Source organism: Salvelinus sp. IW2-2015, linkage group LG4q.1:29 (assembly GCF_002910315.2).
Source record: "Salvelinus sp. IW2-2015 linkage group LG4q.1:29, ASM291031v2, whole genome shotgun sequence".
In the NCBI taxonomy this organism is placed as follows: Eukaryota; Metazoa; Chordata; class Actinopteri; order Salmoniformes; family Salmonidae; genus Salvelinus; species Salvelinus sp. IW2-2015.
In genome coordinates, this window is record NC_036842.1 from 86,696,168 (window position 1) to 86,716,540 (window position 20,373).

The 20,373-nt window shown below is 43.4% G+C and overlaps 1 protein-coding gene across 1 annotated transcript in view; it reads right to left on the reverse strand.

Moving 5' to 3' along the window:
* The window catches only part of LOC111961046 (hepatocyte growth factor receptor-like), a 118,788-nt gene extending 104,192 nt beyond the window's left edge, over positions 1-14,596 (reverse strand). Inside the window, 2 exon segments of the mRNA XM_070439877.1 lie at positions 10,719-11,961; positions 14,297-14,596. Coding sequence (XP_070295978.1) covers positions 10,719-11,960 — 1,242 coding nt within the window. The 5' untranslated portion in view covers position 11,961; positions 14,297-14,596.
* Positions 14,597-20,373: the final 5,777 nt, after the last annotated feature.

Below are 20,373 nucleotides of genomic sequence, written 5' to 3' on the forward strand. Positions count from 1 at the left end.
GCACATACGCACACACACACACACACACACACACACAGCACACACACACACACACACACACACACACACACACACACACACACACACACACACACACACACACACACACACACACACACACACACACACACACACACACACACACACACACACACACACACACACACACACACACACACACACACACACACAGCACATCAACACACACACACACACAGACACACACACATCAGAGATCTTCAGGGATTAATGTCAAAATAATACATGTGTCACGTTCCTGACCTGTTTTCTCTTGTTTTGTATGTCTTTATTGGTCAGGGCGTGAGTGTTGGGTGGGCAGTCTATGTTTTCTATTTCTATGTTGGGTTTTGTGTTCGGCCTGGTATGATTCTCAATTAGAGACAGGTGTGTATCGTTTGTCTCTGATTGAGAGTCATACTAAGGCAGCCAGGGTTTCACTGGTGTTTTGTGGGTGTTTGTTTCCTGTGTTAGCGTTTGGGCCACACAGGACTGTTGCAGGTTAGTCACGTTTGTTGTTTTGTTTATTTGTAGTGTTTGTTGGTTTGCCATTAAAATCATGAATACCTCCTACTCCGCATCTTGGTCCGATCCATGCTCCTCCTCGTCTGAGGAGGAGAACYACATTGACAGCCGTTACAACATGACCTAAATACATCTGGTTGGTGCCAGCGTAGCCAGGGAATATATGCATCTTCTTATGAAAAAGGACTGAACATCACTGTGTCAATCAGGCTCACTGTCACATGAGCTCAAAAAAGCAATCTGTTCTTGTTGGAAAAACACTAAAATGAACTGCTTGAGTTAGTTAACACACAAACACTATAAAAACGTATTTTGTCTTCCTATAAAAATCTAAATAAAACAGTTCTCAGAACTGTAAAAACAATATATTTATATATTTTTGACACAATCCCTAAACCATAAAGACTAAGTAATCTTGTCAGAGTTGACAGAGTCTAGTAGTATGGCGTCCGATGGATTGACTACTTAGATAGCCTTCCTCTCTGTTTGGTGATGCATTGTATGGGAGCGCGACAGGGTGATAAAAACCACACAAGCATGGGTGGGATGGGGATTGAAAGGTTAGCAGGCGAGGGGGTGTCTTTCTATTCTCTCCCCTCCATTACTTGAGTACACATTCAGACACAATCCCTTGGCTCCATTGTGTGGGGATTACTCTAGCTGAATGGAATGGCTGGGGGTTTAGCCTCAGCTAAAGGCCAGAGTCAGAGCATGCCTTGGCCCGGAAGGACTTTAAATCCACTTTACATTTCATCAAGTCATCTTAACCAAGGTTCAGATGTATTCAAGATTCATCTAAACCTAACCTTGAAATATCACATCTTTCAAATGAGAGTTTGGTTAAAGGCTTGCTTTTGTCAATGTATCATCAGTTCCCAGTTGAAAGATCAAAGGTCTGGGTGCGAGCGGACTGTCATGTACAGTTGAAGTCGGAAGTTTACATACACTTAGGTTGGAATCATTAAAACTCGTTTTCAACCACTCCACACATTTCTTGTTAACAAACTATAGTTTTGGCAAGTCGGTTAGGACATCTACTTTGTGRATGACACAAGTCATTTTTCCAACAATTGTTAACAGACAGATTATTTCACTTATAATTCACTGTATCACAATTCCAGTGGGTCAGAAGTTTATATACACTAAGTTGACTGTGCCTTTAAACAGCTTGGAAAATTACAGAAAATTATGTCATGGCTTTAGAAGCTTCTGATAGGCTAATTGACATAATTTGAGTCAATTGGAAGTGTACCTGTGGATGTATTTCAAGGCCTACCTTCAAACTCAGTGCCTCTTTGCTTGACATCATGGGAAAATCAAAATAAATCAGCCAAGACCTCAGAAATAAAATTGTAGAACTCCACAAGTCTGGTTCATCCTTGGGAGCAATTTCCAAACGCCTGAAGGTACCACGTCCATCTGTACAAACAATAGTATGCAAGTATAAAATACCATGGGACCATGCAGCTGTCATACCGCTCAGGAAGGAGACTTGTACTGTCTCCTAGAGATGAACGTAATTTGGTGCGAAAAGTGCAAATCAATCCCAGAACAACAGCAAAGGACCTTGTGAAGATGCTGGAGGAAACAGGTACAAAAGTATCTATATCCACAGTAAAACGAGTCCTTTATCGACATAACCTGAAAGGCCGCTCAGCAAGGAAGAATCCACTGCTCCAAAACCGCCATAAAAAGCCAAACTACGGTTTGCAACTTACTAATGGGGACAAAGATCGTAATTTTTGGAGAAATGTCCTCTGGTRTGATGAAACAAAAACAGAACTGTTTGGCCATAATGACCATTGTTATGTTTGGAAGAAAAAGGGGGTGGCTTGCAAGCCGAAGAACACCATCCCAACCATGAAGCACGGGGGTGGCAGCATCATGAGGGAGGAAAATTAGGTGGATATATTGAAGCAACATCTCAAGACATCAGTCAGGAAGTTAAAGCTTAGTGGAAAATGGGTCTTCCAAATGGACAATGACCCCAAGCATACTTCCAAAGTTGTGGCAAAATGGCTTAAGGACAATAAAGTCAAGGTATTGGAGTGGCCATCACAAAGCCCTGACCTCAAGCCTTTAGAAAATTTGTAAGCAGAACTGAAAAAGCGTGTGCGAGCAAGGAGGCCTACAAACCTGACTCAGTTACATCAGCTTAGTCAGGAGGAATGGGCCAAAATTCACCCAACTTATTGTGGGAAGCTTGTAGAAGGCTACCCGAAACGTTTGACCCAAGTTAAACAATTTAAAGGCAATGCTACCAAATACTAATTGAGTGTATGTAAACTTCTGACCCGCTGGGAATGTGATGAAATAAATAAAAGTTAAAATAAATAATTCTCTCTATTATTATTCTGACATGTCACATTCTTAAAATGAAGTGGTGATCCTAACTGACCTAAGACAGGGAATTTTTACGAGGATTAAATGTCAGGAATTGTGAAAAACTGAGTTTAAATGTATTTGGCTAAGGTGTATGTACTTCCGACTTTAACTGTATCTGCTGCATGCGGCTAGGGAGGAACAACTACATGGACATCTGTGACTGCAATGGCGAAGTCCAGCAATCCATACGTCCGTAGAGTCCATAGAAGTCTGYCTGAGGTTAATGATGTGGTGCTGGCTTGGGCTCCTGTGCCCACCGGGTGCACCGGCTGGCCTAACAAACAAGATKATTTACCTCTCAACCACTCCACTGACCTTGGTGATAAAAACCCTGGCCCTTCATGAAGCCAGTTCAGACTGCATGGGAGACAATGCTTTAAGGGAGAGTAAGGAAATGAGAGGGCATTGGGGGAGGAAGTAGGGGTCGAGGTGAGGGCACTGGTCAGGAGGGTGGCTTGTGGTCAGGGGGTAGGAGATTGAGTTTGGTCTCTCATGCATAAATGGGGGTGTGGGTGATTGAAAGACAAGTGTGTCCACATAGCATAGCAGGTATTCCACCAGAAAGCAGGATATTAATGTGTGGAGGAGGAACTGTGAGTGACTGATTAGGAAACAGTTCTGGMGCCTTGACTCATAGCTAAGCTCAACTGAACAAAGCTCCTCTGCTTCACATCTGACTCTAAACAAGTGTGGAGACTTAGGTAAATAGGTAAATACATCATAAGTCATAAAGTAGGTGTTTGAAAAATCCCTGCTTAGATATGTGGATGAAAAAAGGAAGAGATGATGTGAGGAGAAGATATCTCATTTGTAGCGATATGGCAAAAAGGGAAGTTGACATGCCACACGCAGCCTTGACGAGAAGAGGAGCGGTGCGCAGCAGGGATCGGTGTTAGGGTAATTCCAGTACGTGCTTTCCCTCTGGGAGAGAGACAGGTTGCAAGCGGAGACGTGGGAGACGTTTTGACAATTTCCTGCTCTTTCTTTATCTGGGTTATGAAGATAAGGTGTTCACACAACACCAACGTCACAAACCGACAAGCAGCACACACACACACACTAAGCAATGTTGTTTTTTCCAAACAAGTCGCAGGGAACAGAGGATGGAGACCCCTCGCTAATGATTAACATATTGCAAAAAATGAACAGACATTTACCACAGAAAACAGCCTGATTATTTCCAGGAAATACCTGCAGATGGTAACTGAGCAAGCACACCAGCCATGGAGAATTCCTTAAATAAACAGCTTCCTGAACATATCTGTTTTCAACTATTTAGAATTAAAGTCCAGTTTGATAATGTCAGCATCGCTTGACCAAAAGGACAATCTTATGTAATCACTTTTTTTTCTTAATATTGACCCACTGCTCCTCTCTATATATTGCAGAGTTAGTCAATACTAAGTCATAGGCTACTAAGTMAATATTATGTCTCCAAAATACAGGTACAGTCAGGTAAGCTTTTCAAATTAGCCTACTATGAATTTGAGACAATAGGTACGTATGAAACACAGTTGGTGAACAGTTCCACTTCATTATGGACCAGTTGACTAATTGTATTTCATACATACATATTGTCTCAATGACCTTGTCTCAAAGTGTTTCTACTCTGTTTCTATTCTATTCTCCTCCAGAGACAGGTTTTGAAGGCAGTCAATCAGTCAGCAGCTGGATGCCAGGTGGCTAGCGTGCCAGTCAGCCAGTCTCTGGTGGTATCTAGCTCCTGGGGCTCAGCCTCTCCTCACACATGGAGCCTGTCTGGGCACGGCCAACCCATGACACACTGTACTGGGCTGGGCTCATACTGGGAACGACTCACTGAACTGAGAGGGTGGAGGGGCCTGAGAGAGCATGCAGCTGGAGTGGGGTGGTCTTTCACCCTGCTCTTACCACACAGCCATATGGGCTAGGCTAGTGTATGTGCGTGTGTTTATTTTATTATTTGTCATTTTTTTATTTAACCTTTATTTAACTAGGCAAGTCAGTTAAGAACAAATTCGTATTTACAATGACGGTCTACACCGACCAAACCCAGACGACTCTGGGCCAATTGTGCGCCGCCCTATGGGACTCCCAATCATGGCCGGTTGTGATACAGCCTGGATTCAAACCAGGGTGTCTGTAAGTGATTGCCTGTCAGCCTGAGATGCAGCGCCTTAGACCAACTGCACCACTCGGGAGTGGGGGGGTGGGTGGGGGGGGGGGGGGGGGTGAAACAGATGCGGCTTTGGAAAAAAACCAAAAATCTCAAGCTGAACCTCATACAGAGATTACTATCGCTCATAGACGCAGAGCACACACAAGAGCACAAAACTGTAAATACACACCTACCTACTACTACCTATACTACTCAAACCCCAGACAATACAACATCTACCACTACGACCGTATCAAACCCAGATCAAACACATACTACCCTACTTATCAAACCCCAGATCAATACACATCTACCCTACCTTATTAAACCCACAGATCAATACACATCTACCCCTACTTATCAAACCAGATCATACCACTACCTACTTATCAACCCAGATCATACACATCTACCCTACCTTATCAAACCCCAGATCAAACAACTCTTACCCCAACTTATCAAAACCCAGATACATACCACATCTACCCTACCTTATCACACCCCAGATCATACAACAATTAACCCTACCTTATCAACCCCAGACATACACATCTACCTAACCTTATCAAACCCCAGATCAAATACAACACATCTACACCTTATCAAACCCAGATAATAGCACATCTAACCCCTAACCTTATCAACCAGATACATTACCACATCTACCTCAACTTCTCAAACCCCAAATACAATACACTACTACCCTACCTTATCAAACCCAGATCTCATACACCATCTACCTACCTTATCAACCCAATCATACACACTACCTACTGTATCAAAACCCCAGTTATTGCAATGAAAATCTCAGCATCAACTGACCTGTAATACTAAATAAAAAATAAAAAAACTCGCAGATCCATACAACATACTAGCCTACCTTATCAAACCCCCGATCAATACACATCTACCCAACCTTTTATCAAACCCTCAGATCAATACACAATCTACCCAATCCTTATCAAAACCCCGTATGTGAGATTATAAAGGGGATGGAACAGACCAGGCAGGGCCAAGGAAACGTTTCTGTAATTTTATGATTTTGTAATTCTTTCAGTGAAGTGAATTTTGAGCCTCTCCTCTCTCTCCTCTCCCTACCTTGGGGAGAAATGACCCTGAACCATCTTCATGGGGAATGTTCCCAATGGCACCATGCCTGTTCCCTATTGTCCGCTGAGCAAAGTAGTGCACTATATAGAGAAAACGGGTGCATCTGGATGCAAGTCCTGCTTGGGTTCTGCACAGCAGCCAGTTCAGGCAGTTCAGGGGCAGGGCATGAACAGGCCCAGGCAGGGCATGAACAGGCCCAGGCATGTGGGAAGCAGTGCGTGGCATCTCAAAGGCAGCAGTAGCACTCACTCAACTGTTAAATGGATACTTTTTATACTTATGTAATGCGTTGGATGTTGGGTATATACAGACATATATCCTTGTTAAATTCATAATCAGAAATTATTACGCTTTCTTTTTTACAAAGTAACATAAAATCAATGCCTCTCTATGTCACTAGTTTTTGTTTACTTTCTTAAAGCCACAATTTAAAACATGTTCATTTAAACTGTACTGCTAATTAAAATGACTGTCGATCAAAACCCTCTTCCATGTGAATTATATTACACACATACTATCAATCAGGCTTCAGATTCAATTTAAAAGCAATCAGCGACGGGAAGGTTTTAACAAATCAATGGTAATCTAATTAGCAATAAGGCCCGAGGGGGTGTGGTATATGGCCATTATACCACAGCTATGGGCTGTTCTATAGATGTTATATAACTGTTCTTATGCACGGTGCAACGCCGAGTGCCTGGATACAGGCCTTAGCCGTGGTATATTGGCCATATACCACAAACCCTCMAGGTGCCTTATTGCTATTATGAACTGGTTACCAACATAATTAGAGCAGTAAAAATAAATTATTTCTGATATACCATGCCTCTCAGCCAATCAGCATTCAGGGTTRGCGTGCATTGCGCTTGCCCGCCGTAGGCAGGTCGCTAGGGTGGGATGGGACAAGGACATCCCTGCCAGCCAAACCCTCCCCTAACCCGGACGACGCTGGGCCAATTGTGTGCCGCCCCATGGGTCTCKCGGTCGTGGCCGGCTGCGACAGAGTCTGGACTGGAACCAGGATCTCTAGTGGCACAGATAGCACTGCGATGCAGGGCCTTAGARCAATGCGCCACTCGGGAAGCCCGTTTGTATATTTTAAGACCCAAGTGTCCCCCCTMCCTAATATTGTATTTATACTACAGRTATACTAATATTACGATATATATATTTAAGAAATGATAGTTGCAATGTAACCTACATCCGTTATTAAACTTGAGTGATGATGCCTCCCTGTCTTTGTCTATTGGTGCCATTCCAAGTCCTTACCATCTCTCACTCGCTTCCATTACCATTACTCAGCAAAATGTGTAGTAAAAAAATCAAAAATAAACATTAGTGCGTTTATATGCACACTAATAATTTGATATTAAACTGATTATGGCAGTAGGCTGAGTATGGCATTAGTCATTTAAACGCCTTACTCTGCTGATCTTAAATCGGCGTAAGTTAAAAAATCGAAGTCAGCATACGCCGATTAAGACACCTGGTTTTTCTGAGCAACCTTTTAGAGTTACTAGGACATGTAAACACCTATCAGAGTTCCAGCTGTGTATTTGATCTACGCGTGCTATAAGCACCAAACCCCGAGTGAGCCTCCCTCTTTAAGCAAGATGAAGTGAGGTCTGGAACAAGCTGAATGTATGCACCTTAAATTAGTTTCACATACAACTCTATTATGTCCGATACACAGAATCAAATACCCTTCCCAAAAATAGCATGTCCTGTGGTACAACATTTATTGTGATTGACGATTTTCTGCATTTATCAGACTGCCATCAGATAGCCTGATTTCAGATGTGTCCATGTAAACAGGATTGTTTGGGAAATTGTGTCTTGCAAAGCACGTAAACATTTTAATCAAACTATTATATTAATCTGACTATCCACAATAATCATATTATTGAGTGCATATAACCTTACTCCTTGTCAAGCCGAAGTCTGATGTATAATCCCATCAARAGTTTTAAGAAGCACTTTGAAACTCCTTGAAGTTTGTGTGTATAAGTCTATTGAGCGGACACGTTATTATTCTTTCATTAGTATTTTAGATGGTTTGTGTTTCTGGTAAGTAACAAACAGCCAGACCATAATGAGCCTGCAGCGAGAGAGGCAATGAGCAGCTACTGAAAACAGACTTACTCTAGCCTCTAACGCATGGACAAGATGACAGAGCCACTAATCATTACATCATTTATCATATCTGACTCCCTACACCAGTTTGAGTCCCAAGGGTTGAGTCCCAGGGTTGAGTCCCAGGGTTGAGTCCCAGGGTTGAGTCCCAGGGTTGAGTCCCACTCTTTTCCCTTCATAGTGCACTACTTTTGACCAGAGCCCTATGGGTCCGTAGCCAGGAGTTAAGAGGCTCYGTGGAGTTGACAACCACCACTTAAATCATCAAACATACTCTTGCATCCGCTCGCTTCTCCAACCCTCCTTTACATTCCTATTCCAGGTCTTCTTCAGAACTACAGCAGTTTAGTTAAACAGATTATAAAGCTTAAGCATGCCTCTTTCGTGCGTTTACTTTTGACTGTTTTATGGCCTGGCTTATCTGGTTCTCTTACTATGGAATAAAAGAGAGGATCTACTTGCCATATGCCACTGAATATGACCCATAAATCCATTAGAAAACTACTAGGATAAGATCCTTCTTCTCCTTCAGGCTTTAAAACAAAAACAGGGCAAGAGACCGTTGGTCAGTTATTGTGCGTTCATACTCATTGCTGCCAAGTTAACCCCTCCTTAAGTCTAAAAAACACCTGTTGGTCTGGTGGTTAAACATTTAAATGACTTGTTGTTTTGACTTGAGAGCACAAAGGAATATGTTTTAATGGCTGTTAAAGTCATCTACAGAAAGAGAATCCCTGATAGCATTTACCTGTTAAAAGCTCTTTTGGCTGCAGAAAATCCACACATTACATTTAAAATCGACTACATGAATAAGACTGTACGACGATGTCTAAAACAGAAACCAAAATATCTGAAAAAACAAATCTGAAAAACCTGCTTAATTCTGACTGTGGAATTATTAAAAGGTATAATTCAGTTATTACACCAGTATAACTAAGTGTAGAGGCTCTTGCACCACAAGGCACCTGATTAGTCAGTGAAAAATTATGTCTGATAAAAATGTGCCTAGCTAGCATGCCATCATCTTTTTGTGTGTAAATAATATTTTGAGAGAGAGATGGAGAGTAAGGGGGAGAGAGAGAGAGTGAGAGGACGCGGAGAAGTCTAAGTAGATGACGAGATGACGAGAGACGAGAGTTAAGAGAAGAGAGAAAGATGATGGAGCAGTAAGGGAGAAGATGGAGATGTACGGTGGGAGACGAGAAGGAGCAGAGAGAGAGATGGAGATACAATAAGGAGAGAGAGAGAGCGAGAGAGAAAGAATGAGGAGAGAGAGAGAAGAAGAGAGACTGAGAGAACGTAGAGAGGGAGAGAGAACGAGAGAGATAGAGAGAGAGACGAAGGAGGAGATAGAGAGAAAGAGGGAAGCCAGAGTAAGCGAGAGAGAGAGAGAGAGAGAGAGAGAGAGAGAGAGGAGAGAGAGAAGAGAGAGGAAAAGAGAGAGAGAGAGAGAGAGAGAGAGAGAGAGAGCTTTCACTGGCATGGTATAGTATCATCTTCCTCCCAGCAGCTGCTGAGTTCCTGTTATTTTACCACAGATTCATCACGGATCGCTGAGAGTCAGAAATGCATTCCATGATTCAATTTCCCCCCTCTGCATTCTTAACTAAAGCCCCCCCCCTCCCCTCCCCTCTCTCTGTATCTCTACTGTAGCTACATAATCATTAAAAACTATTAACATCCTCATTCTCAGGGAGAGAGTGGACCTGAGCTATGTATGTTGTAGTGACGTTGTCGGCTCTACTGTATGTCTATGTGGTAAAGTCAGATCTGGGTTCCAATACTATTTGAAATCTTTAAGATACATTAAGCGTTTGTTTTAACAATGAACCCAGGTCTCGTAATAATGAAGTCAGGGCATGGGAGGGTGCTCTGCTCAGTGCTGCTACAGATTTTGACAGAACTATTGACAGGACCTCTAGAAGGGCCGTCAGCAGTTCAATTCATGTCCCTATTGATCAGATTATTTAACTGATTGATCCCATCAATGCTGATGGATGGATAGAGAAGAGAAGACAGAGAAGAGGAGAAGAGAGGCATGAAGCCAAGTGAAGACCTCCGGAGCAGAGATAGACATACAGCAACAGGAAGGGTCTGGTAGAAGGAGACAGTTGACTCCGTCCCGTAATGATTTATCATCGATACAGTCTTGAATTTATTGAATTACCGTGCCTCACTAACTCTCCTTAATCCATGCTTAATTCAAGTCAACTACATACAGTAGTTGCTGCAGGAGCTAATTCTCTAACTCTTAAATCCTGAAAATAACCTAATGACCATAATACCCTTCAACAGTACTCTAACTACATCTACATTACAGTGGAAAACATGTTTARGAAATATGATGAAGCATATTTGTACTGATTCTATAACACATAACTTTCATAGTGCATTATTATTCAGTTCTTACCCCGTTGTAGCAGCGTTTCTCCTCGGAGCCGGTGAAGTGGTATGGCTGCTTGGTGTGGCACTTCTGGATGAAATCCTTGAAGAAGTTGTTGACGTCTGCCAGTGAGATGACGCAGACGGCCGAGCTGGCTGTGGGTTCCGGGGAGTCTGGCTTGGATCGGGCGAAGGCAGCAAACAGCACGTCKTCCCCTTCCTTCAGCCCCATCTCCTGCCTCAGCTCGCTGCCCGCCTCGGCCACATGGGCCGCCTGGAGGACATTAAACACCTCGATGCTGGCCAAGCGCCGCCGCCGCCGCCTCTCCGTCAGGATGCATTCAAAGGGCATCTCCACATAACGCCGCAGCTCCGGGTCGGTGCCYCACATGCGGACGATGCGGGTGTGGTAGACCTGCGAGCTGCGGCCCTCACGCTGCACGGTGAGGAAGTAGGCGTGGCTGCCGCTCTGGAAGGAGTAGACGTAACGCAGGTGGTGGTCGCCGCGGAGGCCCGGGGCCAGGTCCATGTAGGACTGGTCGGAGAAGAAACGGAAGCCATCTTGGGTTTCTTTCATCTGACGCACTGAGATGGTGTGGTGCTGTGGCTGCTGGGCCTGGGGGTCGGAGGTCATGCGGGACGGACTTCCAGTTCCAGCGCTTCCAGTGATCTCCGAGTTCCCTACGAAGAACCGTACCACACCTCCGCTCACCATGTTGAGCACACGGGAACCCAGGGGGCTGGTAACACAGTCGGGACAGCCCTGCCGTCCTCCATCATCTGTCTTGGGTGAATACATACAGTTCACCTCCTTGGAAACATTCCCTCTCTCCACCAGCAAGTGGCGACGGCAGACACCGGCGTCCGCGGAGCTGCAGCTGAACAGCTCATCGTCATAGTAACGCTCCACCAGCAGGGCCATGTTATTGTTGTCCAACACAGCGTTGGGCTTGCCAGCAGCTCCATCCTGGCTACTTGGGCCACATTGCCTTTCGACACCAGCCTCTGACACGGGCCCGGTCCGGTACTCCGACAGCTTGGTCAGGTTCTCTGACAGCGCATAGATCCTGTTCACAGCACCAACGTAAACCGTCCCCTCGAAGGTGACCATGTTCTGTATGGCGGAGTCGGCCTCGAAGCTGGGCAGYTTGTAGGTCACAGAGAGGTTGAGCTTGGAGTTCTCGGCCGGTTCATCACATTGACCTCTCACCTTCGAGGAGCACAGAGCCCAGAGGATGATCACGATGTCCAACAAGCAGATATTCTTCATCCTGTTCCAAACATAAGCCACAGAAAGAGAGAAGTTACATTACACTGTATGTTTTAGTCAATTAGCAGACAGGCTTATCCAGAGACACTTATTATCTCATTCAACTAAGGTTAGGAAAGTWAAAAAATGAGGGGTGACTTATTCGGGACATTCATAACAATAACACAAAAAAAACACCATCAATCATAATAATATTGGCGTCTAGATTTCCCTCACGTGTTCAGACAGAGAGGTGTAGAGAAAAAGGATCATTCTCTTGATAAAAATAGGGATTAGAAAAACAAGAGGGATCACTATTGCTTTGTCAGGCTCATAAATGGAAGTGTGTGTGTCAGGGTCTAAAGCCGTGGTCTACTCACTCCACCACAGCACCACGTCAGTGAAATCACTGTTACTAAATGCTGATATGACATGGGAGCATTATGGAGCCCCACTTCAATATCAAACACATCAGCACTTCTACTATGACTCGCTATTATTGTGAACAAGCCAGTCAGTGAAACTCATGTTGACCGACAGACAATAAAGTTTTATTGAAGTAGTGTTCTGCAGTGCTGACCGAGCAACACTCAGCACCACTTCGGTGGTTCCAAATTCCAGATCTCTGGTTCCATTCCGACCACAGTGCAACCCAATGGGGTGAATCACCGAGGATACAGCAACCCTCTCTGGTCTGTAGGGCGATGCAACCAACCAACCACACAGCTAAGTTTAGAAAACTTCCCCAAAGGAGTGGTAGCTAGAACCCCAATTAAAACAAGTCAGGTGGACTATGAGTGGGGCGCTGTACAAAATGATAAATAGTTGGAGTGCAGGCCACTTAAATGGCAATCCACTGGGGAATGCTTTTAAGGTCTGTCAGAGAGAGAAAGATGAGAGAGAGAGAGAGAAGGATGAAAGAGAGAGAATTGTCAACTCTTAGTAATCAGAGAGACAAAGGAGAGAGAGAGAGAAGAGAGAGAGAGAGAAGAGATGAGAGAGACAAAAGATGATAGATAGCATAGATAGAAGATAGATAGTAGATAGATAGATAGATAGATAGATAGATAGATAGAGAGGAGGAGAAAGAGAGAGATTTCAGACCCTAGTTAATCAGAATATTTGCATGTAGAGATTTGCCTGCTTGGTCCATATCATCACATTTTGTACAAGTGGTGGGAAGACAACAAAAACAGCAGGAGAGGTCAGCAAGGAGAGAAGGCTCAACCCCCTTAGCATCATTACCTAATATCCCGAGTGGAGTATATTTCTTGATTTAACAATACATTGTTGTTGTTTCTCTATTATAGGCCAGTTTTGTACTTGATATTTCCAGACAATTCATAAATCTCACTATCATATTTAAATGGATGATTCCACAGCAGCCAATACATATGTTGCCATTATAGGCTATGACAATTATGTTTATATCAATATAATGTTACATAGCCTTTCTTGATTACTGCAAACAAATGATTGATTAACCCTCTGGAACCTAAGGGTTTTCTCTATGAGATCTTCCCTAAAACATTAAATCGTTAAAAGACTGTAATAACATTATTGACCATCAGTCCAGAGTTCTGATTCTCTATTTTAGGACACTGTCATCACAGACAAAGATATACAATTCTAGTGATGGAGAGGAAATGGTGGCCCCTCATGCAAAACTATTTTCAAGGATGGATGGGAGTCAAAGTGGCATGTGCACATACTAGAGGAATGACTAGTTTGTTTTTTACTTACAATTATGAGTAAGCGTGAAGAACCAAAACACATTTCATTGACTCCATATTATTGTACCATTATTGGTCCCCGTGTGGCTCAGTTGGTAGAGCATGGCGAATCCCACGGGTGACCAGTACAAAAAGTATGAAAATGTATGTCGCTCTAGATAAGAGCCTTTCTTTTGTATGTACCGCGCACCTGCTCCCGTGTCCCGTCCAGATACAATTCATTTCCTATAGGAGGTGTTATTGCAAGGAACAAGTAAATACAGATTTGAGAAACATAATCTTAGAGGATATATCGTGATTTAAAGAGAGTGAAGTGATTAATGATATAAACTGTTGAGAGAAATCCGCGGAACATTCTGTGAGGCTATTCTGGAGATTTTGGTTAGTGTATGCTTATCATTGCAAAACGTAGGCTATTAGGACAATAATATAATTTAATCAATAATTGAAAGTATTCAGTATTGGCTAGCTTTCTGATACGCATCTGAGCAAAAACGTATTGACGAGCGTTTCGCGGATGCCTAATTTGAATAGGCCTATGTAGGCTAATTCAAAGTAAAGCAAACATAAATAAGCATTATTAAACCAAGTAAACATTTTAAATTAGTCAAAAATAGAACGTACCTGTCAGTTAGGCAACTGTCTCAGTTATGTTTGGGTTTCTTCTTTCAAATCATAGTAGGCTACACAACTCAGGATTCCTGAGACTGTGCGCATTGACTTTTTGACGGCCGAATAACAAATTGATATGCAAAAGATGCGTTTGACTTTGAATACTCTGCCCTTTTCTCTTTATTTTCACAAAGAATACAAACGTTTACTCAGACACAAGAAGACCGTTTCTCATTCCGTATTACAAGATGCGGACCTGTGCGACTCAGGAGTGTGATGTGTAAGTCACGCACACTGGCATTCAAACCCCCTCCGTTTTTTGTCTGCTCTCGTAGCGCTCCTCCTCTATAGACTACTCTGCTGCGAGAGGTGGTAAGGCGCGGGAGTTCACACAGGTGAATTTCAAAGGGTTTCATCGATGGCACCAGTACATTTTATTGTTTAGTCTTTAGCTTGGTCCCCACAGTGTATGTTAATAATTACGTTATGTCATAACAAGTCAATAAAATAGCCTATACACTGTGTGTACAAAAAATGAAGAACAGCTTCSTAATATTGAGTTGCATTCTTGATACACATGAAACTGTTGAGCGTGAAAAACCCAGCAGTGTAGCAGTTCTTGACAGAAACTGGGGTGCCTGCCACCTACTACCAGTSTATGTCATGGAAAGAGTAGGTGTCCTTAATGTTTTGTACACTCAGTGTAAATCGCTGTTGAAGCAACTGTTGAAGACTAGAAAAACTATTTAACGTTTCACCTGCATTTCCACTCCCTAAGAAAGACCACTGACTCAGTCTGGTTGTCAAGTTAAAACTGCTCGCTCAGCCGTAAATAAAGAGATAAATTTTGAACACTAACCCAACTGAGTGTGTCACCTATGAATCACAGTGGGCAGCACAATAATCCCTTTGTCCTACTTCCTGAAACCGGGCTATTGGAATGAAAGGGAGTTGGAAATCAAGATAACAGTGTGTAGAGCTTAAAATCAAATGAAAAGGCATACTGGTGTTAGCTGTAATAAGAGGTAGGATCCTATTCACTTTCCACAGTGACTGTGAGGTTATTTTGACTTCAAAGGGAGATGTTGAAGTGGAACAAGTGACAACAGAAATAGAGAATAACAGTAGTGCCCTTCAGATGACTTCATTCCAGTGACTGGTAAACTGGTGAATGTAACATGTGAATCAGGTGCCATGTGTTTGGGTGATGTGCACACTTACCACAGTTAACCTGCTATGGTTTTCAACCCACATGGCAGCAGRGGTTGTATTAATCTGCCACAAGACACATAATCTGGTTGTAGTCTATTATTTTAGAGTGTTCTGTACCTACATCATCATGCTGATGTCTCTGGGAATCGAAGCTCTACTCTTCTTCATTCAACAACAGTTACGTAGTGTATCCTACTACTCCTCCTCTGTTTGCTTTATAGTGCATGTCTCATGTCTGTTTGCTGTGTTCTATAGTACCACAAGGTATGTACAGTATGTCTGATGCAGTAACCAAGGGGTGTGTCTGCTCTGACAGAAGTGTGTGTGTGTGTGTGTGTGTGTGTGTGTGTGTGTGTGTGTGTGTGTGTGTGTGTGTGTGTGTGTGTGTGTGTGTGCGTGTGTGTGTCTGAAGGGTGGAGGTGGAGGTGGATGTGTTGATGGTGGATTCCACTTCCCCTGAACAGCAGCTGAGGAGGAAAAGGTCAGTTGGATGGTGGTCGGGGTGGTCAACCTCACATCTTCACACTGCAATTACTGTGTGGTTGGTATGTGGAACCTGTCAACCCCACCGTATGACACACGGTACAAGAATGACACACACTACCACTACTACACCGTAAAAAAAATATGTTGATTCAAAACACATTTGTAAGGCAACCAGCTGCAATGGGATTGTGAGTTTTCTCAACAACATTTTCACACACACATTTTTTGTTGTGTGTCTCCTCATCGAAATTTTATTTGAGAAAATCAATCCTATTGCAGCAAGTTGCCTAACAATTGTGCTTTTACGGTGTATACCACAGGTCTGATTAACAAAGATATTTGTGACAACATGTTGTTTCTGTGTACAAGAACTCATAGGCCAGTACGTATCGCCAGGAGCAGATTTCCACAGATTTTATGGGTAGCCTATGGCATGAACATTCTATGGTCAATTAATATAATCTCTTCCTAATGTAGCCCGGACTAATGTAGCAATGGCTATTCCATTACAGCAATAAGGCACAAGGGGCGTGGTATATGGCCAATATACCACGGCTAAGGGCTGTTCCATAGATGTTATATAACTGTTGTCGCCATCTACTGGTAGAGAGTATGAACTACGAGGTACTGTCCCCTCCTGTATAATGACCCTGAGCTCTAGGGCAGGGGTACTCACTCAACTCTTACCCTACGAGGTCCGGAGCCTGATGGTCTTCTGTTCTACCTGATAGTTAATTGCAGACACCTGGTATCCCAGGTCTAAATCAGTCCCTGATTAGAGGGGAACAATTACAATTGCATGGGAAGTATAAGGAGAGAGAGACACTTAATTGACTTAACTCAATCCTCTTGGTCCCCTTGGGTGCACAGGGTGTCCTCCATGGCTCTCCWCCTCACTGTTTCCTTTTGCAAGAGGTTTAGCCTGCTGCTAAGAGATCCCCACTGTCAAGATGGAGAGAGTGGAACAGAGCAGTAATAATCTTAATATCCTCAATCTTCATTTAGCGGTCACAACATCATCCATCAGCAGTGACTAAATCCAGTCAGGATATTTATCACCTGGTGGGTCACTAGAAACCTGGGTTAACTGCTGACCAGGGAGATCCGTGATCCATCCTGCTACTGTAAACCCTGATTGATGCTTGAGCCATTAATGGCCCAGCCGTGGCCTGGCTGGTTCATTCAGCAGATGGGGTGTGTGTGTATATTTGTGTGTGTGTGTGTGTGTGTGTGTGTGTGTTGTGTGTGTGGTGTGTGTGGTGTGTGTGTGTGTGTGTGTGTGTGTGTGTGTGTGTGTGTGTGTGTGTGTGTGTGTGTGTGTGTGTGGTGTGTGTGGTGTGTGTGTGTGTGTGTGTGAGAGAGAGTGTGTGCATGTGCACGTGGAGTGTGTGTGTGAGTCTAAGAATAATCCCTTGAGTTGCTCACTAAAACAGACAAACAGTAATTTAGTGGTCCCCTCTCAGTCAATAACTCAATCACATATCCTCAATGACTTGGATGAAGATGGAGGGCAGGAGTGATCTAGAGTCATGTCCAATAGCAAATCATAAGTCATAAAACCACAATGTTTGTCTGTTTAAAAACAAGAGAGACCTTAGCCTATCACAAAATGGAGGTCAGAGGAAGAGTACATTGTTTCAAGATGAGTGAAGGTCAGGTGAATGTACTCGTTTCCGAGACAGTCTGTTTGTAGCGTCACAAGCGTGGTCAGAGTAAAAGAGGAAATCAAAAGATCCCAATCTGGGAGTTGTTAGGAGAGATAACTGCAGCTGTYAAAAAAATTATAATAACTGTCACTCAATACACAATATTTGTATAAAACATTCTCCTGATGTTGCAAGAACGTTCCCAGAACACATTTTGTCTGTTCTTTAAAGGTTCCCAGAATGAAGGTTCCCTATGAGGGGTGCGTCACTTGAGTGGGTTGAGTCACTGACGCGATCTTCCTGTCCGGGTTGGCGCCCCCCCTTGGGTTGTGCCGTGGCGGAGATCTATGTGGGATACACTCAGCCTTGTCTCAGGATGGTAAGTTGGTGGTTGAAGATATCCCTCTAGTGGTGTGGGGGCTGTGGTTTGACAAAGTGGGTGGGGTTATATCCTGCCTGTTTGGCCCTGTCCGGGGGTATCATCGGATGGGGCCACAGTGTCTCTCGACCCCTCCTGTCTCAGCCTCCAGTATTTATGCTGCGGTAGTTTATGTGTCGGGGGGCTAGGGTCTGTCTGTTATATCTGGAGTATTTCTCCTGRCTTATCCAGTGTCCTGTGTGAATTTAAGTATGCTCTCTCTAATTCGCTCTCTCTTTCTCTCTTTTTCTCTCTTTCTTTCTTTCTTTCTTTCTTTCTTTCTTTCTTTCTTTCTTTCTTTCTTTCTTTCTCTCCTGGAGATCTGAGCCCTAGACATGCCTCGGACTACTGGCCTATAACTCCTTGCGTCCCATCCACCCGGCCTTACTGCTGCATCCATTTCAATGTTCTGCTCGGCTATGAAGAACCCTACCTTTCACCGGGACAGTTCTACACCTGCCCAGACCTGCGTGTTTCCAACTCTCTAGAGACAGCAGACGTAGAATACTCTGAAGTGACCGCTATGAAAGCCAACGACAGTTACTCTGAGGTGTGAACTCTTTGCACCCTCAACACTTAGTTGATTATTATTATTTGCCCTGCATTGGTCATCGGTATGACATTTAACATTGCATGTTCTGTTATAATCTACCCCGAGCACAGCCAGAGAGGATTGCCACCCATCATAGCCTGGTTCCTCTCTAGGCTTCTGCCTAGTTCTGGCCTTTCTAGGGAGTTTTTCCTAGCCATGGTGCTTCTACACCTGCATTGCTGGATGTTTGGGGTTTTAGGCTGGGTTTCTGTACAGCACTTTGTGACATCAGCTGATGTAAGAAGGGCTTTATAAATACATTTGATTGATTGATTGATTGATTGATTAAGTTGTGGGAACAGTCTGGTGAGAACATTGCGGGGACATCCCAAAAGACATGTTCCCAAAACACAAAAACTGTCCAGTTCTGCGGATTATTCTACAATGTTTATTTTAGGGTGCAAAAAACGTTCACACATTTTGTCTGTTCTTTAAAGGTTCGCATAATGTTTCTTTWGGTTGTGGGAACATTGTGGTAATGGGACAAGAGATACATTTCCAAAACAATACAACTGTCCAGTTGTGCTGACATTCAGAGAATGTTTCTGTCAGGGTGAAAAAACCATTGACGTTGCAACATTTTTGACAGAACAGCCTTTCTGAGTTCTTTAAAGTTTCCAGAATAGGGCTGTTACGGTAACCATATTACCGCCACACCAGCGGTCATGGGTCATGAATGCAATCAAACCTCACATGACCGTTTTATCACGGTATTTCGATTTCTCCAAATTCTGATGCTGCTGATGGTCATTAGTAGCCTACCAAACTTGCTAACTGCCTGGTACTCAGCACTCTATTCTCCCTCTAATCACTCTGACGTCAATGCAAATGTAATCGAAAATCTATTCAAACACTCCATGAGAGCCTATGAGCTCATGTTGCGCAATATTTCTATAGGCTATGCAAATGCATGAGAAAACAGAGTGATGGCCTCTATTAAAAAGAGGATGATCGCATCAGGCTAGGCTATAGGCTAGGCTTACTATATTTATTTCTCAACTTTCCTAATATTAATTACATTGCTTCTCTTTACAACAGGAGTATTGCCTACCTGGCTGGCATGAAAACCACGGGAAAAGCGTCCTCCATTCGCTATTTAAGTGCATAGATGACATGTATTTTTCCCCCTGCCCCTGTTGCTTCGAGACAGGTGCATGATAATGGTCCATTCTAAATCAAAACAAATTTCACACAGATATTTAGTGCATTTGGAAAGTATTCAGACCCATTGACTTTTTRCACATTTTGTTACATTACAGGCTTATTCTAAAATTGATGAAATTGTTTTTTTTCTTTCATCAATCTACACACAATGTATTGCAAATAATTTACATAAGTATTCAAACCCTTTARTCAGCACTTTGTTGAAGCACCTTCGCCAGTGATTACAGCCTCTAGTCTTCTTGGGTATGACGCTACAAGCTTAGCGTAGTTTCTCCCATTCTTCTCTGCAGATCCTCTCAAGCTCTGTCAGGTTGGATGGGAAGCGTCACTGCACAGCTATTTTCAGGTCTCTCCAGAGATGTTCGATCGAGTTCAAGTCCAGGCTCTGGCTGGGCCACTCAAGGACTTTCAGATACTTGTCCCGAAGCCACTCCTGTGTTGTCTTGGCTGTGTGCTTAGGGTCATTGTTCTGTTGGAAGGTGAACATTCGCCCCAGTCTGAGGTCCCGAGCGCTCTGGAGCAGGTTTTCATCAACGATCTCTCTGTACTTTACTCCATTCATCTTTCCCTC